The 26,254-nt window shown below is 36.9% G+C and overlaps 1 protein-coding gene across 3 annotated transcripts in view; it reads right to left on the bottom strand.

The window, feature by feature from the left end:
• Window positions 1-26,254, bottom strand: part of LOC120523630 (probable ubiquitin carboxyl-terminal hydrolase FAF-X) — a 377,796-nt gene that overhangs the window by 273,301 nt on the left and 78,241 nt on the right. For all 3 annotated transcript variants that reach the window (XM_039745106.1, XM_039745107.1, XM_039745108.1), the window contains exons 2-4: window positions 22,479-22,732; window positions 16,685-16,830; window positions 10,404-10,483 (exon numbers count right to left, since the gene is read on the bottom strand). In XM_039745106.1, the coding sequence (XP_039601040.1) occupies window positions 10,404-10,483; window positions 16,685-16,830; window positions 22,479-22,574 (322 nt within the window). In that variant the 5' untranslated portion in view covers window positions 22,575-22,732. The remainder of the gene's footprint in view (window positions 1-10,403; window positions 10,484-16,684; window positions 16,831-22,478; window positions 22,733-26,254) is intronic.

The following is a 26,254-nucleotide window of genomic DNA, read 5'->3' as shown; positions in this document are numbered from 1 at the left end:
GACAAGTAGCAATAAGAGGCTGGAAAAAGAAAATTTGAGCATAACGAAGAGCTGGAAGACCAATAAACACTAATTAGGTCAAATGGCAACATGACTGGGTATAAAAAGAGCTTCTCAGAGTGGCAGTGTCTCTCAGAAGCCAAGATGGGTAGAGGATCACCAATTCCCACAATGTTGCGCAGAAAGATAGTGGAGCAATATCAGAAAGGTGTTACCCAGCGAAAAATTGCAAAGACTTTGCATCTATCATCATCAACTGTGCATAACATCATCCGAAGATTCAGAGAATCTGGAACAATCTCTGTGCGTAAGGGTCAAGGCCGTAAAACCATACTGGATGCCCGTGATCTCCGGGCCCTTAAACGACACTGCACCACAAACAGGAATGCTACTGTAAAGGAAATCACAGAATGGGCTCAGGAATACTTCCAGAAACCATTGTCAGTGAACACAATCCATCGTACCATCCGCCGTTGCCAGCTGAAACTCTACAGTGCAAAGAAGAAGCCATTTCTAAGCAAGATCCACAAGCTCAGGCGTTGTCACTGGGCCAGGGATCATTTAAAATGGAGTGTGGCAAAATGGAAGACTGTTCTGTGGTCAGACGAGTCACGATTCGAAGTTCTTTTTGGAAATCTGGGACGCCATGTCATCCGGACCAAAGAGTACAAGGACAACCCAAGTTGTTATCAGCACTCAGTTCAGAAGCCTGCATCTCTGATGGTATGGGGTTGCATGAGTGCGTGTGGCATGGGCAGCTTGCATGTCTGGAAAGGCACCATCAATGCAGAAAAATATACTGCTCAAAAGAATTAAAGGAACACTTTTTAATCAGAGTATAACATAAAGTCAATGAAACTTATGGGATATTAATCTGGTCAGTTAAGTAGCAGAGGGGGTTGTTAATCAGTTTCAGCTGCTGTGGTGTTAATGAAATTAACAACAGATTCACTAGAGGGGCAACAATGGTTTAACAGGTGGAGGCCACTGACATTTTTCCCTCCTCATCTTTTCTGACTGTTTCTTCACTAGTTTTGCATTTGGCTACAGTCAGTGTCACTACTGGTAGCATGAGGCGATACCTGGACCCTACGGAGGTTGCACAGGTAGTCCAACTTCTCCAGGATGGCACATCAATACGTGTCACTGCCAGAAGATTTGCTGTGTCTCCCTGCACAGTCTCAAGGGCATGGAGGAGATTCTAGGAGACAAGCAGTTACTCTAGGAGAGCTGGAGAGGGCCATAGAAGGCCCATAACCCATCAGCAGGACCAGTATCTGCTCCTTTGGGCATGGAGGAACAGGATGAGCACTGCCAGAGCCCTACAAGATGACCTCCAGCAGGCCACTGGTGTGAATGTCTCTGACCAAACAATCAGAAACAGACTTCATGAGGGTTGCCTGAGGGCCCAAATGTCTACTGCGCCCTGTGCTCACTGCACAGCACCGGGGAACTCAATTGGCATTTGCCATAGAATACCAGAATTGGCAGGTCCACCACTGGCGTCCTGTGCTTTTCACAGATGAGAGCAGGTTCACCCTGAGTATATGTGAAAGACGTGAAAGGGTCAGGAGAAGCCGTGGGGAATATTATGCTGCCTGTAACATCGTTTAGCATGACTGGTTTGGTGGTGGGTCAGTGATGATCTTGGAGGCATATCCATGGAGCGACTCACAGAACTCTACAGGCTAGACAACGGCATCTTGACTGCCATTAGGTATCAGGATGAAATCCTTGGACCCATTGTCAGACCCTACACTGGTGCAGTAGGTCCTGGTTTCCTCCTAATGCACGACAATGCCCGGCCTCATGTGGCAAGAGTATGCAGGCAGTACCTGGAGGATGAAGGAATTGAAACAATTGAATGGCCTTCACGATCCCCTGACTTAAACCCAATAGAACATCTGTGGGACATTATGTTTCGGTCCATTAGGCGCTGCCAGGTTGCTCCTCAGACTGTACAACAGCTCAGGGATGCCCTCATACAGATCTGGGAGGAAATGCCACAAGACACCCTCCGTCGTCTCATTAGGAGCATGCCCCGACGTTGTCAAGCATGCATACAAGCTCGTGGGGCCACACAAGATACTGAAAAGCATTTTGAGTAGCAGAAATTAAGTTTTTGAAAAAATGGACTAGCCTGCCACATCTTCATTTCACTCTGATTTTAGGGTGTTTACACAATTGAGCCGTCTGTAGGCAGAAAACTCTTATTTCCATTAAAAGACTTGGCATCCTTTTGTTCCTAAGACATTGCCCTGTCGTTATTTGTATAGATATCCAACTTCATATTGAGATCTGATGTATCTAATGTGTTTCTTTAAAGTGTTCCTTTAATTTTTGTGAGCAGTGTATATTCAGGTTTCTGCATCAATCACAACATCATGGCTGCGTAGGAGAAGGATCCGGGTACTGAAATGGCCAGTCTGCAGTCCAGATCTTTCACCTATAGAGAACATTTGGCGCATCATAAAGAGGAAGGTGCGACAAAGAAGGCCCAAGACGATTGAACAGTTAGAGGCCTGTATTAGACAAGAATGGGAGAGCATTCCTATTTCTAAACTTGAGAAACTGGTCTCCTCGGTCCCCAGACGTCTGTTGAGTGTTGTAAGAAGAAGGGGAAATGCCACACAGTGGTGAAAATGGCCTTGTCCCAACTTTTTTGGGATTTGTTGACACCATGAAATTCTGAATCAACATATTTTTCCCTTAAAATGATACATTTTCTCAGTTTAAACTTTTGTTTCGTGATTTATGTTCTATTCTGAATAAAATATTAGAAGTTGGCACCTCCACATCATTGCATTCAGTTTTTATTCACGATTTGTATAGTGTCCCAACTTTTTTGGAATCCGGTTTGTACAAACAAAGCTTTGTCTGCAGTTTGGAAGTTTTCCTGATAAAAAATAAAGCAATTTGTGGGTGAGGTGACAATTCTATAAATGTTAACAACTAGTAATTTAAAGATCAGAAAACTCATGACTTCTACAGGGTGGTCCAGATCTAATTATGCATATCCAGATCGTCTCAATGACTTTGATTTATGCAGGGACAATTCCAGTTCAGTGCAAAGACGATTCTTCATGTCGTCAGTTCACACAATTCTCGGTGGTCCGGGATTTTTCAGGTGATTTTCTATGTGATAAAATTAATAAGTTACAGCGTAATGATAACTGCATAATTAGATCTGGACCACCCTATATATTAAGCCAATTGTTATTTTTAAATGATTATCCTTTAACCATCATTTACAATAATGATAAGAAAATTAAAATGCACTCTATAACAAAGGACTTGAATTACATTTGTGACAGAGGAAATCCCTGTAGATGTAACAACTAATGGGGTGGTATTTTATTGACTTGGGGGATTTCAGCATAGGGTTATTAAGAATTATATGATCTTCGTAAACTACCTGATTTATTTTAACATGCACCTAAAAAATTCAATTACCAGACATTTTCACTTTAAAACAAGCCCTCAATTAACTCAATGAAAACTCCTCTTTATGTAATTCACAGACACAAAGAAGGATGAATCAAGTGGTGCTGCAGGCAATATAATAGTGTTTAAAACTGACAATGAAAGCATTACACTGGCATGGAACTTATGTTTGAATACCTTTCTCAGTTTGAATGTGCATTAACTGAATGTGTTATCTTCAGTAAACTATTTCAAAGATTATCCACTATTTCTTAAATGAAAAAATGTAGACTGTTTTCTTAAGCAGTCATCCACACATTTTCTGATGAATCCCATTATGATACTTGCATAATCATTTAGATCTGATGGAGTCTCTATGAACATTTCCCAATTTACACTATCAAAACAGTCCTCTTTAGTCTAGCATCATACTATTTTTCTTACCTGCTCTTGACAGGTAATAGGCCTGTCTGGGGTGGGGGTGTAATAGTGGGCGATATTTGTCTTTTATCAGGATTTAGCAGTGATCTAGAGTTCTATCAATCAGCAGCCCTTGTGGAGCAGGTGACATGCTGGTAACATTTAAGATAAACAAATTTACATTATTTAAGTTCCCAGAACATAATCTTTCATGATGCCACAATTAATGCATCGTTAATATAAATATTAAAATTTTGTACACCAGTAATAATACAGTAACTAATGATATAACACAGAGAGGACCACAAAGACAGTACTCTAAAGAGCTCCTAAACGTCAGACATGTAGTATTACATATTTTGACTGTTTACCAAATTATATGGTTTATTCCATTCAGTATGTACGAATATGTAGTGTTAATCATAGCAGAGTACAGCATATAATTTACTCTTCTTCATCTTCTTCCTTAGCATTTTCTATTTTTATACAGGGTCAACATTCTGATTACCAGTGTAGATTCTTAGCCACAGAGCCACTACTCCATTGAGTGCAACATATAACGTATTAAAAAGTGCAGTCTCATGAATGAGACATGGCAAAGGCAGATATAAAATGTACATTATAAAACACAAAATGTTAAGATTTTTTGTTCAATTTGTTTCTAACATATGAAACCAAAACAACTGCTTCGGATGCAGAACTGAAAGACCTCGATAGTTTATAAGTTTAATAAATGCTGAATACACATTTGAGTGCAGGAACTAAAGGGAATTGATATCGTCATGAGGGGCGTGTAATATAGGCATCAGTTCACCATCGAAACAAGGGGAATGGCTCCAAAACGGGGCATCAATTTATGGACCTCAGTGTCTGAAGTGCTCGGATCTCTCTGAGGCCTGACCTGACTGCAGCTGGCCACTTCTCATTCCACGTGCAATGAGCTGGCTTCCCATCCTGGGATTGTTCCTGCCTTGCGCTCAATGCTTACTGGGACTGGTGTGACCCTGGATGGATGGATGGATTACATATGTATAACAAAGATTTTTTCAATGTTTCATAAAAGTTTTAAATAATCTGCTTTTTAAGCTTATAGCTGGTAAGCTTATATACATACATGAATTCATTTCATCATTAGAATTATATCAAGTATACATACTAGTATTCTAACAGCACACAGCTCCAGGAAAATACCTCTTAGAAATTTATATCTTCTTAGAAGCCAGTCATCATCATGGGACAAGAAATGAGTATGATCTGTAAATACATGCTCTCTTCTAATTCTTCCATTTGTGATATCTTCTAACAATGATAAAGCAGCCATGGTGGTTGGAATAGTTTGGCCATTCATTGTACCATTATAATCTTACAGATTGATTACAATCATGTCCCTTAAATTTGTAAACTATATGCAATTAATTTTGGTGCATAGCTTTATGTCAAATTTAGTTTTTACATCTTGATGTGAGCAAGTTAACGAGCGTATGCAACACTTTTGTGTATACGCAATGTTTATATATGAGGTCCCAGATGCAAATATCCCCTGATCAGACAATGCTCTCCACGCCTAGGCAAGAAACACAGATTTGGACAATGAATGGCTTTGTAGAAAAGCTACAAGGTTACGAATAAACACACTGGCCCATGATAAACCTGAAATTATTATTATTTTTTTTTTTTAAAAAAGCCTCTAACATTTGAAATCTTAGTAAGTTACATATTCAGTTGCCAAGAGGTTTTACATTTACAATTTTTGTATCTACTGTTGGTTAAACATAAAAAATATTTACAAAAGTTAATAATTTGAATAAATATTAATGAAAAGGGCTTTTAAATGATAAACGTTTTTACCACACTTGATCAAAAAAATAGCACTCTATTAATATCAATTAATCAGCATGTTTATCCAAGGTAGTTCAGCAGTGCCCATCAGTTCCAATTCACAATGTGACTACTGTACAACTAAGCTGCACAAACTGCAATTGATCTGTACTTTCAGCTAAATCTTTAGCATATAACATGCTGTATGCAAAGGTAATTTAAAGCAAGTACTTGGTGGTCAACATTAATGACAGGTTGGACTGGTCTCAGAACACAGAGGAACTATATAAGAAAGGGCAGAGCAGGCTCTTTTTTCTTTGGAGACGAGTTCCTTTAATGTGGGAAATGACGCACCTTCTGCAACTCTGTAATGTCCAGTGTGATTTTCTACACTGTCATGTGCTGGGCTGCGAACATAACTTTAAGAGAGGCCAGCTGAATCAAGATAATTAAAAGGGCAAGTTCAGTTATAACACACACTCTGTACCCCATGGAAGTAGTAACTAAGAAGAGAATTAAAGCAAAACTGAGCCCTTTAAGCCACTGAATTATTCTGAAGAAGTGTGTTAGGAAACTCTACTGGGGCTCCTTTATACCAACAGCAATACTAATGCTAATCCCTCGCTTTGATTGATTCAGAACTTACTTTTTAATTTTCTTTACAGTGATTCTGGTGTGTGTTCAGACCAAAGCTTGTGTGTATATTTATTCATCTACCTACCTATGTATGTATCTATGTATTCAAAGAGCTTCTGTAAAAGGTCAAATTGAGTTCTATGAGTCTATTGAAAAGAACTTCGCTGAATGTCTCTCATTCCTATATGTTCAGCTTTATTTAGAGATCTACAGTGTGACGTGATCTACTTTACAAAAAAAAATAGTACTAAATTCCAGTTCTGCAACAGCTTCTACCCTTTTGGCTGCCAAGACTCTTAACTCTGTGCTGCCCCCATCCCAAGATCTGCTCTTAGTAGCTTATTTACATGAAGTTCATTTGTTACTACAGTTGTTCTTTATTAGTTGTTGCTACCACTTATTACTATTTGAAATTATTAATGTGTTCACTTATCTATTTTAGTATAGTAGCTGCATTTAACAAGAGTTTCTGAATTGTCCAAAATAGTTCAAAGGTAGCTTACCAGACAAACATTTATGGCACTAGTAAGCCTTGCCGTTACAAAAAAAAAACAAAACAACAAAACAAGTGTCTTCGATTTTAAAGTTTTTAAAGTGAAATTCAAAGCAAGCCACTTTCACAAAAAATTAAGCAAGAAAGAGGAAGAGGATATTCTGGAGATTGGCATACAATTTTCTGACATAATTTGTATCTGTGTTTGTCCAAAATTACCAAAGTTCTGCAGGTTTTAGCTTGCTTCATAGGAAAGTTATGGCAATAGGGTGGCAAAACCAAAATACTAAATATTTTTGTTTTAAAAGTTTTTTGTAAGATTTAAACCAAAACAATTCACACTCTTCTTTAAGAAAAGTTCTGTTTAAGGCGTATTTATCTTATATTACATGTGGAACAATAAGTACAGTCAGAAAATTGTATTCCAATCTCCTATCTGGAAACATATCTAACAGTTCATGGTAGCAGTGAGACTATTTCCTAACTGGTTTAACATCCTTAGCATTAGACCCAAGCATCACTCAGGCTGTTAAAACAATGCTAAAAGCGTTAGTTCCACGTGCCACTAAGGTAACTATATAGATGTATCTCGTGTAAGCATTAGACTCAAGGATTATTTATATTTATATTTTATTTAAATTAGGGCTATAAAAGCGCCAACAGCGTTAGATCTGACCAACGCTTGGAAAACAATATAAGCTTATTTTGCATTAGTATCCCGTGTGCTACCTGGGAAACCGTACAGATACATCTTCTCCTAGTCTCATAATGGAGTCTTGTAAGAAACATTTTTCAGCCACCTTGGTACTTTTGGTGTTTCGCATGTTTTACAGTAGAATGATGAGATTTAATAAATGTAATTTTTCAAGCAACTCTTTATACGTTTGTTTATTTTTTTCTTTTTAGGAAAAACGTAATGCTAATGAGATTAATGAACACGCAGTTTTAAAGCCATAGCAAAGAAAATTCTATTTCATGTTAACTTAAACTGGGGAAAAGACTATATCATATTTTAAATTAGTATGAGAAACTGATGTTCTATTGAAGTAAGATGTGAATTTAACATTAACTTTCTAAGATTGGCTCTTACAAGTGTAGTTCTTTACCTATCTTCCACTAGTCCTGTGTTTATATAGATGTTGCACCACAGTCCTTCAGGAATATTGTTTTGTGACATCATATGCTGCAATATTTTTATATATGACAATAAAGCCACATGACTTTGAATTTTGTTTCATTCATGGACATAAGTCAACTTGTACATATATGGATTGTAGTCTGCCTCAGATTTTGCTGCCTAGTGTTTGATGTTTTAACATCAGCATCATGCAAGTTTTGTTATTAAGTGATAAGCAATGGATGTTGTACTTCAACATTTGAAGCTGCTAGCACTAAAATGTATAGCTATTGAAATTTTTGTCCTTTGAACCATCCAGTAGAACTTTAAATCAAAGATAAGCATCATACGTTTTGTCTGTAATAGTTAATAGAATAGTTCAGATCAAGAATTACCATACTTTAAGTCAAGGTCCCCTAAAATGTTGCACAATCTGGTCAAGTCCCCTACTAATATAAACGCAACAAAATGAAGCATAGGGTGAGCTTGCATATCTGTCAACTGTAGCCAAACAGCATAATTTTGTATAATAATGAACCTTTTAATTTGCTGCAAATGCTTAACTATAGAAGACAAGTGACACATATTTGATTAAGTGTCACACAATATCTCTAAACCAGGTGTTTCCATGTTTTTTCTTGGCGTAGCACCTACAGGAATTTAACGATTTTGAAGTATTCCCATTTTCTTTCAGTCTTACATTGTTAATCACTCAGCTCTTATTAGACACAGCTAAAAGTGATTTAATTCCCACACCCCAAACAACATTACATTTGGGGATTTTAACAATTGATTTCAGACAGTTTTTTGTGTGGTTGTGCATGTTTTTTAGTTTTTGTTATGCACATCAAATGCTTTCAAAATACATTTTTAACCTAAACCAGAAGGATGGGTAAGTAATAAAAATTAGAAAGGCTAAAATGTCCATATTTACAAAAATGATACATATGAATGCAGACAAAAAAAGAAAAATAACTTAAATTACATATAACTTCAGGTCAAAGAAAGAGAAAGTAACTCATCCTTTCTTATGACCAACTCAGCAATTTTCAGCCTCAGCCTTCATTTACATAATCCTAGCCAGGCAGTCAGCGGCACAATCCCGTGAAGCCAGTTGTGTAATGTCAAAGACTCACTCCAGCTAGTCCATGACTTACTCCTCAAAAAATGAAACAGGTCTGATTAGGTCATTAGTTGCTCTGTGTGCATGAGACCTGACAACCAATGAAGACCAATCCAGAATCACAACTCATAATGCAGCGATGAAGAATAAGGAACACAGGAGGCTCACCTGTCTGATCTTTTACATACCACAACAGGATGGCAAAAAGAAAAATGACCATAACTGCAGCTAAACTTGCGGTTCCTAACCATTTGTATAGCACCAGCTCTGTCAGGAGACACATTACTGACTGTCACAAAATGGGGTAAGCATGACTTTGCTGGAAGTTCAGCATGCAGTCATTAAATGTGACATGTCCAGCAATTTTCAGTTGTGTATACATTGACAAGGTCTGACAACAAGATCTTCAAAAATGAAAAATATTAGCTCATTTTGAATTTGATGGCAGTAACACATCTCAAAAAAGTTGGGGAGGGGCAACAGAAGGTTGGAAAAGTAAGTGGTACTAAAAAGAAACAGCTGCAGGAACATTTTGCAACTAATTAGGTGAATTTGCAACATGTCCGCAATATGACTGGGTATAACAAGAGTATCGTAAAGACTCAGAGTCTCTCAGAAGTAAAGAATGGCAGAGGTTCACCAATCTGCAAAAAAACGGTGTCTAAATATTATGGAACAATTTCAGAATAACTCCTCAATATAAAATTATGAAGACTATAGTTGTGAATATCTCATCAATTAAAATCCTTTGATCAGACAAAAATGGGACAACATTAATCTCCCAAAAGTATAGCAACTGGTTTCCTCAGTTCTCAGACATTTACGGACTGTTGTTAAAAGAAGAGGGGATGCTACACTGTGGTAAACATGGCGGAATCCTGACATTTTTGAGAGGTGTTGCTGCCATCAATTTCAAAATGACCACACTTTTTTTCTTAACTTGGTACATTTTCGCAGTTTTAAACATTTATATTTTCTATATTAAATTGTAAATAAAATATAGGTTTACGAGATTTGTATGTATGTACAGTATGTATGTATAAAATATCGGCACAGAATTATCACATTATTTAAAAAAAAAAAAAAAGTCAAATAACAGCAATACCTAGATAACAATATTCAGATGGGAGTGAGCAGTATGACCAAAACTGCTTACCATGGTAGAATTAAAAATCTGATGTTTTGCAACATACCAGTATTTGTACAGTACGTATTTTTCAAACTTTAACAAGTAATGATTAATTGTGCACACAGGATATTTCTAACGTCGAATGAGATTTTCACTTCTTTGTAGAGTAAAGTTAAGTGTTTGATGGATGGTTTCTAGTCATTTAAACAACAAAATACAGAATTATTTACTAACAGTTGCTTACCCTTTTTACTAAGATCTATAGCAGCTTCAAGAAGAACTTCTAATTCACCTTTTGGTAAAACTGGAACCACCCATCGAGGTCTGAAATAATAAAGTAAATCCATTAAAATTACTTCCATTACATTTCTGATAGCCATCAAATAATTAATCAACGCTACTACCTGAAATTTTGAACAGTAGCATAGCCTTGCATTTAGTCCAAAGTAAGAATCAAACACTTGTCTTTTATGTTTAATCGGTTACCATTAAGAAACTATAAATACATTTAAAAATAATAAAAAACACTTTCACAAAAACATAACACTTAAGTGCCATCTGGCTAGGGCTGCAACGATTAGTCGACATAATCGACGACGTCGACTACAAAAAATTGTCAACGCGGATTTTATACTGTTGACACGTCATAAACAGAACCATCAACAGAGGCTCCAATCACAAAGAACAACATTGGTGTTTGTAACTGCAATGCACTACATGAAAGTCTGGGGGCAGTATCATTTGCTATTGTTTGTCAAGACTGCACACAGTCCTACCAACGAAGAACGATGTCTGAGGAGAAGAAGAATATAGAGGAAAATAAATGTGGTTGCAATGGCGAGTCAGATAGAGGAGGGGGAAGGAGATGGGAAAAAAATTGAGAGAGAAACTTTCTAAAGTGTGGGAGCACTTTACCGAAAAAGAAAAAAAGTTCAATGCAGATTATGCAAAGCAGACCTTTCTTTTCATGGCAGCACCACCGCGATGCATGAGCATCTGAAATGCAAGCATCCTGGAGCTGTGTTGCCGCCGTCTCTTGAGAATTTATGCTGGCACTGTTAGTTAGCTAGGGTCAGATCAGGAGGGCAGGGAGAGCGTGAATGAGACAGAGAAAATAAAAGTGAAAAAAGCTAACATTTACAAGTAACAAATTCACACCCGATCTGTTTGTTTTCAAATAATATTGCATTAGTGCGATGACGTTTTCTGATTGGTACTATTCAAGTCATACAATGATTTATTAAAAATGTCACATATATTTGGCTCTTTTTTTCCCCCAGAGTAAAAAGAAAACGAAATATTTTAATAATAACATGATTGAGAATGTAATTGTTTTGTCATTGTCATGAGTGCTGCTGGCATATATATATATATATATATATATATATATATATATATATATATATATATATATAAATATATATATAATATATTAATATATATTATATATATATTAATATATATATATATTATATATATATAATATATTAATATATATATATATATATATATATATATACTGCTCAAAAGAATTAAAGGAACACTTTTTAATCAGAGTATAGCATAAAGTCAATGAAACTTATGGGATATTAATCTGGTCAGTTAAGTAGCAGAGGGGGTTGTTAATCAGTTTCAGCTGCTGTGGTGTTAATGAAATTAACAACAGATGCACTAGAGGGGCAACAATGAGATGACCCCCAAAACAGGAATGGTTTAACAGGTGGAGGCCACTGACATTTTTCCCTCCTCATCTTTTCTGACTATTTCTTCACTAGTTTTGCATTTGGCTACAGTCAGTGTCACTACTGGTAGCATGAGGCGATACCTGGACCCTAGAGAGGTTGCACAGGTAGTCCAACTTCTCCAGGATGGCACATCAATACGTGTCATTGCCAGAAGGTTTGCGGTGTCTCCCTGCACAGTCTCAAGGGCATGGAGGAGATTCTAGGAGACAAGCAGTTACTCTAGGAGAGTTGGAGAGGGCCATAGAAGGTCCATAACCCATCAGCAGGACCAGTATCTGCTCCTTTGGGCAAGGAGGAACAGGATGAGCACTGCCACTGCAGCTCGATTGGCATTCACTATAGAATACCAGAATTGGCAGATGCATCACTGGTGCCCTGTGCTTTTTACAGATGAGTGCAGGTTCACCCTGAGCACGTGATAGAAGTGAAAGGGTCTGGAGAAGCCATGGAGAACATTATGCTGCCTGTAACATCATTCAGCATGAGCAGTTTGGTGGTGGGTTAATGATTGTCTGGGAAGGCATATCCATGTAGGGTCACACAGACCGCTACAGGCTTGACAAAGGCAACTTGGCTGCCATTAGGTATCAGGATGAAATCCTTGGACCCATTGTCAGACCCTATGCTGGTACAGTGGCTCCTGGTGCATGACAATTCCTGGCCTCATGTGGTGAGAGTATGCAGGCAGTTCCCGGAGGATGAAGGAATTGATACCATTGACTGGCCACCACACTTTCCTGACCTAAATCCAATAGAACACCTCTGGGACATTATGTTTTGGTCCATCCAATGCCACCAGGTTGCACCTCAGACTGTCCAGGAGCTCAGTGATGCCCTGGTCCAGATCTGGGAGGAGATCCCCACAACACCATCTGTCATCTCATTAGAAGCATGCACCGATGTTGTCAGGCATGTATACAAGAACACAGGGGCCATACAAAGTGCTGCGTACAATTTTGAGTTGCTGCAATTAAATTTTGGCAAAATGGACTAGCCTGCCACTTAATTTTTTCACTCTGATTTTTGGGGCGTCTTTGAATTCAGGGCTCTGTAGATTGATCATTTTCATTTCCATCAAACTATGTGGCATTCTTTCGTTCCTAACACATTACCCAGTCTATATCAGTATAGATATCCAGGAGGATTTCTTTTTCCCATTGAGATCTGATGTGTTTCAAAGTGGTCCTTTAATTTTTTTAAGCAGTTTATGTATATATATATATATATATATATATATATATATATATATATATATATATATATATATATATATATATATATATATATATATATATATATATATACACACACACAAACATACTATGGGGTGCCAAACAGGCAAATAAATTGATTTTGTGAATATATAAAGTCACTGTCGAAATATATAGAGTCAAACTTGAATATATAAAGTCAGCATCGGAATTTATAAAGTCATTCCTGATTATATAAAGTCAACATCGGAGTATATAAACTCACTCCTGAATATATAAAGTGAAAGTCAAAATCTATTGATTGAAACGACTCTGAACTGAACTAAGTTAACAAAAACGTATTCAGAAAAATAAATTAAAAAAACACTGTTCAGTTAATGTTTTGAAAATGATGCATGTGCCCTGCCCAGGATTGGTTCCTGCCGTGCGCCCAGTGTTGACTGGGATTGTCTCCAGCAGACCCCCGTGACCCTGTGGTCTGATTCAACGTGTTGGGAAATGGATGGATATTCCAGCACTGACTTTGCATATTCCAACGCTGACTTTATATATTGAAGTTTTGACTTTATACATTGCAGCATTTACTTTGTAGCCTGTATTCCGAAATATTCCAACGCCGTCTTTATTTACTCAGGTTTTGACTTTATATATTTGGGAATCACTTTAGGCTATATATTCAAGTTTTGACTTTATATATTCCAGCACTGACTTTATATATTCAAGTTTTGACTTTATATATTCAGAAACAAGCACAGTAATCCCTTGCTATGGGTCTTTTAATTTAGGTTACATGCTTCCTCAGTTTGATTGCCCAGTTGATTTCATACAAGGGATGCTATTGGTGGTTGGCTTAAAAGCTACCCAATCAGAGCATGTATTACATATTAACTAAAACTCCTCAATGCTATAAGATATGCTTCCCGCGTGGCGCTTGTTTGCTTCTCTCTATCTTTCTCGCTCTCTCTGCCTGACGGAGGGGGTGTGAGCAGAGGGGCTGTTTGCACAGAGGACACGGACGCTCTTCTACAAAATGCTGCTTTATCGCAGTACTTCTGTATACTTAAAAGCATGTATTGATTTTTTGATTGTTTGCTTTTCTTTGCGAGCTCTCTCTCTCTGACATTTTCTGCTCCTGACGGCGCTCCTTTAAAGATATGTTTGCTTTCTTTTAATTGTGAGAAAGAACTGTCATCTCTGTCTTGTAATGGAGCACAGTTTAAAAGTTTGACTAAAGGGTGTTATTTCATGTCTAGAGGGCTCTAATAATGTTAACAGTGTGGGAGAGTTTATAAGGGCTTAAAATATATAAAAATAACCATACAAACATATGGTTTCTACTTCGAGGATTTTCACCTATTATGGGGGTCTGGAATAACCCTTGATCGAGGGATTACTGTATTGACTTTATATATACCGACGCTGACTTTATATATTAAAGTTTTGACTTTATTTATTCCGACAGTGACTTTATATAATCAAGTTTCGACTTTATATATTCGCGAATGACTTTATTATATATACAAGTTTTGACTTTATATAGTTAAATTTAGTCATCATTGCATAACTTTTTCTTTACCATAGAAATTTAAAGACTAAATTCAACTTCCATTCCTAACAAAGATATTTCTGGCGACTAAATAGAAGTTACTTATATCCAAATTCGAGCTATTGAGCTGTCGCCTGCCTGCCTGAATAAATCACCCTCGCTTCGCTCTTACTTTTTTACCGTTCATTTAATCATGGCTAGTGGCGGGAAAAATTATAAAATGGAAGGAGGATTACATTGAGTATGGCTTTACCAAAACAATTATTGATGGTGAATCGATTATTCATAAAGATTCAATTGGTGATCTGTTTTTCTGTGTTAACCTCATATTTTTTCATATTTGGGAGGGTGCGAGGCTAAAATGAATCGGGAACCGCTGATCAATGTAATCGGGGTACCAGGAAATCATGCATTGACAGAAGTTCCCCTTTGCTTGTGAATAATTGCGTGATTTTTAACGCGTTATGGAGTACATGCATCGAAGCTTCTCAGCTGTGCTTGTGCTAAGAAAAGGAACTATTTTAAAAATAACACGATTGTCAATGTAACCTTCTGCAAGTAGTGCCTGGAGGATTCAGTGTGGAGAAACTCTAGACACAGCGTGTGTATTAACTTGTGGAATTTTCTGTGAGTATTTGGTGGCAGCGTCACAAAGTCATAACACTGCGTTAGCTGCTGAGCGCAGCTCAGAGCAAAATGAGGTGAATGGGAGGGGAGATGATGACGTGACTCCCCCAACCGCCTTAACTGTCAATCCCCCACAAACACAGTCCCTCGGAATTTGCATAAGCACAGCCCCTCACCTGCAATTTTAACTTAGTTACAAAGTGATCAAAACTCTCATTTATATCCTGCGTCCTCTCATTAAACTTGTATCCCGCATTACCCGTGGGCATGCCAAACGCCAGTGGCAACCTGTCTATGAACTTAATTTAAAGTTTAGGTTTACACCGTGCTTTGTTTCCGAAGTAGCAGCACTCATGAATATGGTTGTATATGTCACTCGCTCGCTTCTTATTGTTTCGCTGCCTTCTGAATTATATAATGCATGTTTTCTTCAGCGGTTTTTGGAGCTCTTCCTGGTTTTCTACGTACTGCGTTGACAGTCAGTTCACGTGATTACGTGGGAGGCGTGATGATGTCACACGAAACTCCGCCCCCACGGCATTCGAGCTCATGTCCATTACAGTATATGTAGAAAATTAGCTTCCAGTTATGACCATTACACGTAGAATTTTGAAATGAAACCTGCCCAACTTTTGTAAGTAAGCTGTTAGGAATGAGCCTGCCAAATTTCAGCCTTCTACCCTACACGGGAAGTTGGAGAATGAGTGAGTGAGTGAGTGAGTGAGTTTAAAATATTTTGTAATCTCTCTATTATAAAAAAAAACCTTGGAAGGCTTGTAAGGAGACAAGATGTGATTTTCTTGGAGACACTAACATCCCTTAAGACAAGACAGTGAGACAAAAGGACAGCTACTGTACAGGTTTTTAAATGTTCGAATCGCTGCGCAACATGCAGATCACACAGCACGGCAGGAAGCCAACAGATGATCAAGCAAAGACAAGGTAAAAAATAAATGTAATTGTTTCCCAGTGTATCAACATTTAAGAGGGGGTTTCGGAGGAGTGATCGCATCTGCTTAACGTGCATTTAACCCTCCTCTTCACAATGCGAGCGGCAGAGACACGAAGATGGTGTGTTATGCACCCTGGTGGGGGTTGGGGGGTAGTGGGTGGTCAAGCGACACGAGCAGGGGGCAAATCCCCCTAGTAATGTAAAAACTTTTCGAAGCCCCACATAAGTGATTATTTGGTTAAACATTAACTAATCAAAATTTCAATGGACATAACATTTTTAACACACTAAATCCAATTCAGGGTCCCAGTAAAGGAAATTATTTTTTCAATATTTTTTAAAAACAAAACAGCACACAAAGAATAATAATACATCTTGAATTTTTACACAAAATTAGGTTTTGAATAAGACCAAGAAAACTGCAATTATATAAAATCTATGTACCGGTTTATCATATCATCCAGCTTGGCCAAGTCAGTGTGAGGGAAGGCTGGTTCCTCCTCTTCCAGTTGAGGAGGACAATCACCTTGTCCCTGTTCATCTGGAGGACTCACTGGAGAGTTCTCATTTGATGAGTTTGGAGAAGATGTCTGAAGAAAAAAAAAAATGCATGAAAAAAATACATAAATAAAAAAGACCTCAGCATTGCAAAAATTTTAAATGGCTTATCAGAACCTCTAGAAAGTCCCTGATGCATATGCTGCTGGGTACCAGCTATCGGGATTAATAAAGTATCTATCTATCTATCAAAATTACCTATAACTCATGGAAGGAGCATTCATAATATACGGTATATTCAGGATGGGAGGGAAGTTCATCATAAGGACTGAACTGCAGTTAGTAATATGTAGCATCCAACATCTATAAATAATTTTACATAACACACATCATATAAACAGCCAATCATTTCTTTACTCACAACCATCTTCTACAAAAAAATTGTGAAAAGTTGAAAAACTTGATATTTGGTTAAAAAGATCAATGTCATCATTAACTGTCTGACATTTCAAATAATGATCTTTGTACTCCATTCAAGAGTTTAAAGCAGCTACCTAATTAAAGTATTATAATGTTATGCAAACAGCAGGAAATTAACTGAAAATTTTCACAAGTTGGTCTTACACCTATACAAGAAGTTAGTTGAAAGAATATAGTCAACTTGGATAAGGAGACTCTGGAATTCATCTTGGGCTTATGAGCTACTTAGGCGTAAATCCATGGAATGCCACCAAGCGTTTCCCTTACAACCAACTTGGAATAGAACTTAAAATTGCACATAAAGGCAATACCTTGAGTTAGAGAGACAGAATGGCTAAGGATGAAAGTTGTACTGGTAGTTTTAAACAAGTTACAAAATATACACATGGTGTAAAATTCAGGTGTGTTTGAGGGCTGCGCAGGAAATGCAGCCCTGATTGGCAGGTTCAAGAAATTTTCCATCCATTTCAGTGTTGTGGAATCTAGAGGCTATCACACCAAAACAGGGCAAAAGGCTGAAAACAAGACTGGACAGTATGCTAGTCTATCACTCTTACTAACACAACTACATAAATACATACACATCCCATATTCATATACAGTGACAATTTGTAGGTGCCACTTAACATAACCTAAATAAATAAATAAATTTTGGGATTTGTTCTGTGCTTGGGCATGTCTGGCTATAGAAATTTTCATTAAATAGGACTTGCACAGCTATTTATGATGAATATTAGACAATAAAAGTAGTAACAGGCAAGCTTTATTACAGCCAGTGACCATTATTGATATCAGGCGAATGTAGAAGTCTGAAGGCAAATTATAAAGTAAGCCGATTTTTAAAGTCCCAAACCAAGACACTATTGAAGCATGTATGCCCACGCATAAAGACTTCCCTCATAATGTTTGCTTTATCTCATCATTTTCAGAGGGGGATCAAGGCACAGGGAAGGAAGGAAAAACAAACTTTAAATAATAAATACATAAAATTCAACAAAGTGCTTGAAGTATAAACAAATAAACAACTGTGTCCCATTTTTGTCTGTCTCTTGTTCCTTGTTGCATTGTTGGTTAAATATAAGGTATTAATCAAGCGGATTTCCCTCTTTGAAGTTCATGCATGCTGTTGTAAATATACTGTGACAATGTTTGTTTCAGTGAAGCAATGTATGGGATACTTGAAAACTTTATTTGATGACCACCCTATTAAAACCAAGACATTTTGATATTCTTCAGTTGTTTATTGTGATGCATATGAGCTCAGGACTGTCCCCGTCACAGAGACATGCGGTCACCCTAGTAAATTATAGTGAGACTGAAACAGTTACGGCACAAGGTACTTCATTCATATCTTGAAAATGCTTTGTTTATCCTGCTTGTATTTTATCATTGTACAGTTAAGTTACAGTGGTTTGCATCCTTTTTGACAAGGGGATTTTTTTTTTATTTTTAATATATACAGAATCTCTTTGTGGACCTGGGGATCTCAACGGTAACAATCACTCCAGGGACTGGTGACAATTCATAGTCAGTATTTCGTGGACCAGTAATAGGCAATAACAGTATTAATACAATTGTGATGCCTGCTTTTTTGCGGACCAGCAGAAAACAACTTATGTAAGGGAATGCTGGCGCACACATGTTGCTGCCACTCCTACCTGTTGAACAACAGTTTTCATTAAACTCTGCACTTCTTTCACTTTCTCTTACTGTACATGGATGCAACTGATTACATTTTGCATTGAATTTTGATTTATTTTTATGGACTTTGCCTTGACTGATTTTGTACCCTCAGGGTCAACTGATTTGAATCTTTTCTGATTCATTGGATGAAACTTTCTTTTGATTGCCTGCTCTTGCCTGATTATGGAAGGTATTTTCTGCAAAAAAGGAAATGAAAATTAAAATGATACAATCAAAATGCAATCTCTCTTTTGCAATTTCAGTCTACATGCAAGAACACTGCAAAAATTAAAAAATAAAATGAAATAACAGCATTTGCAACTTCTTTTTTAGCCTGAACAGCAACGAAGCTGCAAAAGTGAAAAGTATAACACCACCTGCTGCTCATTGAATTTTCATTTCCCACTTTGCAATTTTAATTTCAAATTTTCACAGTGCAAATAGAACAGTTCAATGGGCAGGAAACCTTCATTTCCCACAATTCTTTGTTCTTCGTAGCTGTAGCCACTTCAAATCGACAGAATATTTCTCACTTGTTTTCATTCACTTTGTTTAAGTCACGTTTTTGATCTTTTCACCCGAATACTGCGAGCTTCACAGAAAAACCTCAGAAAATCTTAAAAAGACCAATGGTAGTGGAAAGTGGAAATGGGATTTTTTGTATTTTTGTTTTTTGTAGTATTATATAATCTATCCCCTACAGCCTTCACCACCTCCTCCTCCTTCATTCCCATGTAGCTGATTGTAGCTGATTGACGACTCAGTCTCTATTTATATAATTTTTTAAAATAAGGTTACACAGGAGTGATTATTTTATTCACTGTGAAAACCTTCCATAATCTGCCATTTTTATTTAATTTATACTTTATTTATAAGACTTTAATCAACATCATTAAGAAATACATGAATAACAAATATGAACTATATTATCTATCAATGTTTATAAACAAAAAATACAATTTAAACAAATCAGAATCAATTTCATCACCATTCTAGAAAGTATTAAACATATCATTCCAAAAATTACAAAATATGCTAGAATTGGTGCAAAAATATTATTGAACTGTATTATTTTTATATCGTTTCATGCTATCTTTTTTGTATGTATATGTGATCAGATAATTGTTTCAATGAAATCACCTTCAATGTAACTGGCATTCCCTTTAATGTTTATAGCGCATCAATCTTAATAATCTTATTATTATTATTAAGATATTATGAGCAGTACACATTATATGAAATGATATTCATATCAGAATTACTTTACAATACAGTTTATTTTTTGTATAGCCCAAAATCACACAAGTGGTGCCGCAATGGGCTTTAAAAAACTTAAAAGAAGTGGTGAGGCGGCCTTCTGCTGTTATGCACCTAAAATCTGGAATAGCCTGCCAAAAGGAATTCGCCAGGCTGATACAGTAGAGCACTTTAAAACACTGCTGAAAACACATTACTTTAACATGGCCTTTTTATAACTTCATTTTAATCGTAATTTAACTTAATCCTGATACTCTGTATGTTCAATTCATCATAACAACTATTCATGGTGGCTCTAAAATCGGTACTGACCCCTACTCTCTTTTCTGTTTCTTTTTCCGGTTTCTTTGTGGTGGTGGCCTGCGCCACCTCCACCTACTCAAAGCTTCATGATGCTCCAACAATGATGGACGGATTAAAAGGAAGAAGTCTACGTGACCATCATCATCATCAAGCCCTTCCGTGAGAACCCTAAATCCAAAGAGGACTGTTTCATTTATGTTAGGTAGAATGCCCAGAGGGGACTGGTCTCATGGTCTGGAATCCCTACAGATTTTATTTTTCTCCAGCCGTCTGGAGTTTTTTTTGTTTTTTCTGTCCCCCCTGGCCATTGAACCTTACTCTTATTCGATGTTAATGTTGATTTATTTTTTTATAATTATGTCTTTCATTTTTCTATTCTTTAATATGTAAAGCACTTTGAGCTACTGTTTGTATGAAAATGTGCTATATAAATAAATGTTGTTGTTGTTGTTGTTGTTTAACAGACCCTGCCTCTTGATAGCCCCCCAGCCTTGACTCTCTAAAACGACAAAAAAAAAAAATAACCCTTGTAGGGAAAAATGGAAGAAACCTTGGGAAAGGCAGCTCAAAGAGAGACCCCTTTCCAGGTAGGTTGGGCGTGCAGTGAATGTCAAAAAGATGGGGGTCAATACAATACAGTACTTGTTAATTTGTGCAAATAATGATTACAGTCATTTAATTTCTTTTATGTTTCAAAATAATTAAATCATTAAAGTAATATTTCTTGATGGAGTCGTCTATTGTTTTGGTCACTTGATTACTTAGGAGAGTGAGACAAGAATGAAAAGTGCAGAATGTGCATTAAATACAATTTTAGTCAAACTTTCCCCTTGATAGCATGAAGTGTGCAATCAATGAAGTAATGATTAGGCAGGGGGAGCTTATCTTTTGTGAAGTCCCGACCATGTCCAATCAAATAAGGTGGGGGTTGTCCACCTGAATCCCAGATCACGTTGAGGCATAAGGGGGTTGGACCTTGTGACATCCCAATTGAGTTAAAATAATAATTTCCCTACGGCATTCCAATCGAGTCGAAATCTGTGGTTTCATTAAGTAATACAAGTATTGACAGAAGACCCATATAACAATCATACAGAACTGCAGTACTGCATCAACAATGGAAAAATAAGGGGTAATATGCTACTACATTTGGAAGTTCACTGTTCAATCTGTAATCTTATATTATGTAGTTTATTATAAAATAAACACAAAATTATTGGTGCCAGGATTAAGAGGAAGTGGTACAGTCATTTCATATTTATCTTCTAAATTAGCTATTGTTTACAATCTATCGTAAGGGTTATAAATATTTTTATATTAATCTGGAAAAGTAATAAGAGTATGCCTTGTAGGTTTCTTTCTTATAAACTTTAAAAAATATAGTCAATGCAGACTGGTAAACTTACAACTTTTATTTCCATTCACAGTCTAGTTTATGGCTTTTAAAAGTATAGGAAACACTGTGTGTTTTCAGTATATTACAAAATCATAATTATGTACATGTGTTAACGTCAGTTGATAAAAACAAGACAAAAACAAATGCAATGCATTATCCATGCAACAAATCAAACACATTTCCTAATTAATGAAGTTTAATAGCATAGCATTACAACAAACACAAACATTATGCTAAACGTTCCTTTTCAATCACTGAAAGATCACAGCAGAACTGCAGTTTACATATAGTGAACTGGGTTGTAATGCAGAAAACACAAAATAAAAATAATGCATTTGAATTTAAGTTTTGAGGTGCATTCCCTCAAGTTACATTCAAGCTTATAGCCTACGCAGTTAAAAAAGGAAAATAACTGTTCAGCTGTAAAATGAACTATCAGCTTCTCCAAGATGCATTTGCACCTCACTCAAACAGAAAGCAGAGCAATACTATATATGTTTTTTTTTTTTGTTTTTTTTAAAATAGTAAATTAAGGTATTGACAATACAACTGCAGTATAATCTGAACCTGTTTCAACATCTATTAATTTACTTAGTTTATTTTTTTTAATTTATGGCTTACCTGGTTTTGTGGGAGAGGAGGCTGAGACTGTCCATCTGGAGCTTGGCCCTGAGTATCATTCCCTCCAACTGGAGAGCCACGGGTCGTGGCTGTCATACTCGAAACAGGGCAGATTTTTGCAATTTTGTCCGCTTATGTTGTTGTTTTAAGAGAAGAAATTATTGCTTTCTCAGCAATAATGGAAATCCAGCATAAATCTGAATAAGAAAGCACCACCTCAAACACTGGATGTTTTGCAGGGACCATTGCATTACCTATTGGGAAGAAAGTTTAAAAAAAAAAAAAGTCAACCAAAAGCATAATGTAATCTCAAGACTAAACTTTGATAGGGTACACAAGCCTTTACTAAAGTTTTAAGGTTGAAGGAATTCACAAAACATATATAATTTTTTTCAATTACTGAATTAGAGGTGGGAATTTCTAACACTGTAAATTGAATACAGAGGTGGAGTAGAATGCCTGATTAACCATGAAATCTTGTGTTAAACAAAATTTTCTTTGTATTATGGAGCTGGCTAGAGCAAAAGCTTGTACACATTGCAAAACAGGTTTGCCAGCTAGCTGTTAATAATAATCTTGTCATTTAAGCACCATTTTGCTTACAATTTTAAAAAATGAACTTAATACATAAGTCAATGATCTGAAAACGACTAAAACAAAAAAATAAAAATAAACCTAAATCAACTCCCACAGGATATACACATTAAAACAGAGAAAGATAATTATTGCTGCCAAAGTGAATCAAGAGTCACACTTTACTGAATTTCAACAATTGTTAGTAAAGCTTGAGGTGAGCCATTACAATAAGAAGCTAATCTAATAACACAAATCGACCACAAATTACAGAATTGGTTGTAAAGCATGTCTTGCAGCCACTATGACACTCCGTGGCCAGAATTCACTACCTCTGCCATGATAAAATAGTCTTTACTATGTCCTGATTGTACACAATGGCATGTTTTGTGCTTAGATTAAATCTCAATGATTATATTCAGACTTTTTATGAATGCCTAAAATCTATATATATAATCCGTCATCCAAATCTAACCCTCTTCCCGAGGCATGCGCAATGTCTGCTCATGTGCCTGCCCCCAACACCTCAGCAAACACGTTTGTTTACGCGCTGCATACAGAGATTCCCATCCACGACAAACATGCTTCTTCTTAGATGGTCCTGCAGGAACAGGGAAAACCTTTGTCTACAAAACCCTGATTCATACCATCAAAGCTAGGGGAGACATTCCTAAAACCGTAGCATCTACAGGAATAGCTGAAACATTGTTAACGAGTGGACGTACTGTACATTCCATTTTTAAAATACCATTGAAGCCGACTACTGCTTCCACATGCAACATCAAACCTACCTTGCCACACGTTCAACATCTTCTGCAATCCAAATTGATAATATGGGACGAGGCGCCAATGACACATGCATACGCATTCCAGGCAGTTGACAGGTTATTACATGACCTCACAGGTGACACGCAGCCATTTGGAGGTAAAACAATACTATTGGGTGGAGATTTCCGACAAATACTCCCCGTCATTATGCGTGGCTCCCGAGCACTTACTGGTCGCCAGTTGCATTAACAAGCAACCTTTGTAGCGCCACATGCATGTACTTGCACTAACAAATATGAGAGCTCTTCCTCATGAACAACATTTCGCAAAATGGCTCCTTGATGTTGGAGACAGGGAAAAACGGAACAGCTGTAACATTACCTTCAAATTGTTTTCCTTTTAATTCTGATCCCGTGCAACAACTATAAGGTGATATCGACTTCTCAACTGTCACTCCAGAAAAATTCAGCACGCAAGCTATATTAAGCGTCACCAACGAAGACTCACTACATCGTAATGAACAAGTACTGAAAGTTGTCCCTACCGACGAAGTTACTTTCACCAGCGTTGACTCCATCATCACAGACGATCCCGCAGATCAACTTTCATTCCCCAAAGAATTTCTTAACAGTCTTACTCCCACTAGCATGCCTCCACATAAACTCAAAATTAAAATTGGTTCAGTCGTCATGCTTCTCAGAAACCTCATGCCAGCAAGAGGTCTCTGTAATGGCACTAGACTGACTGTTACCAGCATTAACCGCAATGTACTGGAGTGTATAACTATCGCAGCTCCAACCTCACAAACTGTCCTTATTCCCCAGATTTCCCTGACCCCATCAGATTCAAATTTGCTTTTTACTTTTACGCGCAATTTCCTGTTAGATTAGCCTTTGTAATGACAATTAATAAGGCACAGGGCCAAACTTTCAAAAAGATATGCCTGTATCTGCCAAAACCAGTTTTCAGTCAAAGACAATTGTATGTTGCTCTCTCCAGAGTTCCATCTTTTCATTCACTCACAGTCGTATCCTAAACCCCACCCAATTTGGACAACTGTGTCTTTCAGGAAGTGTTCACCCACCAATGAATAATTATGCAGCGTATGCTACGCCACGGGTCGGCTAGTTAATTAATTTGTTATAGGAATAATTTGTTTTGATTTCAATATCACTATTTTTAATGGAGCAGTTACTTTAAGTACAAGTATGTTAAATATAAGGCAATAACAATGGGTCAATTTATCATTTAATTACATGAACTATTCAACATGGAAACTTGAAAATACAGCAATCTGCTATTTTTTTTTCCTAAAAGAAACATGTTCCTTGGAAAGCCACATTAAATATCAAAAACTCAAGTATTTGACCACCCTGTCTAAAATGACCCTTGTTTAAAAAAAAAAAAACAACATTTCAGACTATGTCAAACCCCATCCAAGGGTTGTCAAAAGTATCAAAATATCAAGAAGTTATCAATTGTAAAAAAAAAATTGTTTCAATGCTGATTTATCATGGTTTTATGAATACATGTCCAGCTCACTCTGGCTTTTGACAATTGAGCCTCACAGGCTACTAATGGGTAAAGCTAGGATTGCTACCCTGTGTCCACCCATTCCCAGGTTTTAGTAAGATGGCAACAAAGTCAAAGTATCAAAGCCTTCATCAGCATGCTTAATTTACAAAGAGGAAAGTCGGATTTGTGTCTGAAAGTACTTCAACTTTGTACCAGAAACAGAAAGGAAAACCACAAAATACATGCAGCCCTGCACAAATGATTTGCTGCCACACAAAACCAGATAAAGTGATTTTGTACGTGTTTCATATATGCTTTACAGGCATGTTAAGTGTCCCGGATCTAATTTTCCCTTTGTTACACTCCACACACAGCACAACACTTCTGTGAAGGCTACATCAGTGCACGAGTCACAAGAAAAGCATGCTTAGCAGAGGCATTATGAGCAAAAGAGTAAAACGGATTACAAATGAAGCATACAAAGGCACATTAAATACAGAAGTACAAGTAGTAGCACTTACAACTTTAAACCTATGCTCAAATATATTCAAACAGGAGTATCTGAATTCCCTAATTATTGAATTATTTGTAGGATCTACTCAGTAACAGTTGCCTTCATCAATGAAGAAAAAAAAAAGTTGATTGGACTTGTTTACACTAATTTGTACAAACGATGGCACTACTTTAAGTATTTACATTTAATTACAACATTTCTGTAATTTATCATCATCAATATAAATACTTTAATGCAGACATTGTGATGATGCGGGTTGGCTCCACTCTACCGGTTCCTCCTAGAAGCCGCTTGAACTCGCCACCATCAATAACATTACTAAGATGAGCCGGGCAAATGAGGACACAAACATAGTAAAGGGTAGGTGGTAAAAGTGAATAGTGCTATTATTACAAACAATTAAAAC

This window comes from Polypterus senegalus, chromosome 2 (assembly GCF_016835505.1).
Source record: "Polypterus senegalus isolate Bchr_013 chromosome 2, ASM1683550v1, whole genome shotgun sequence".
NCBI classification, from domain to species: domain Eukaryota; kingdom Metazoa; phylum Chordata; class Cladistia; order Polypteriformes; family Polypteridae; genus Polypterus; species Polypterus senegalus.
The sequence above is the reverse complement of the archived record's forward strand: the minus strand, read 5'-3'. Positions and strand labels throughout refer to the sequence as shown.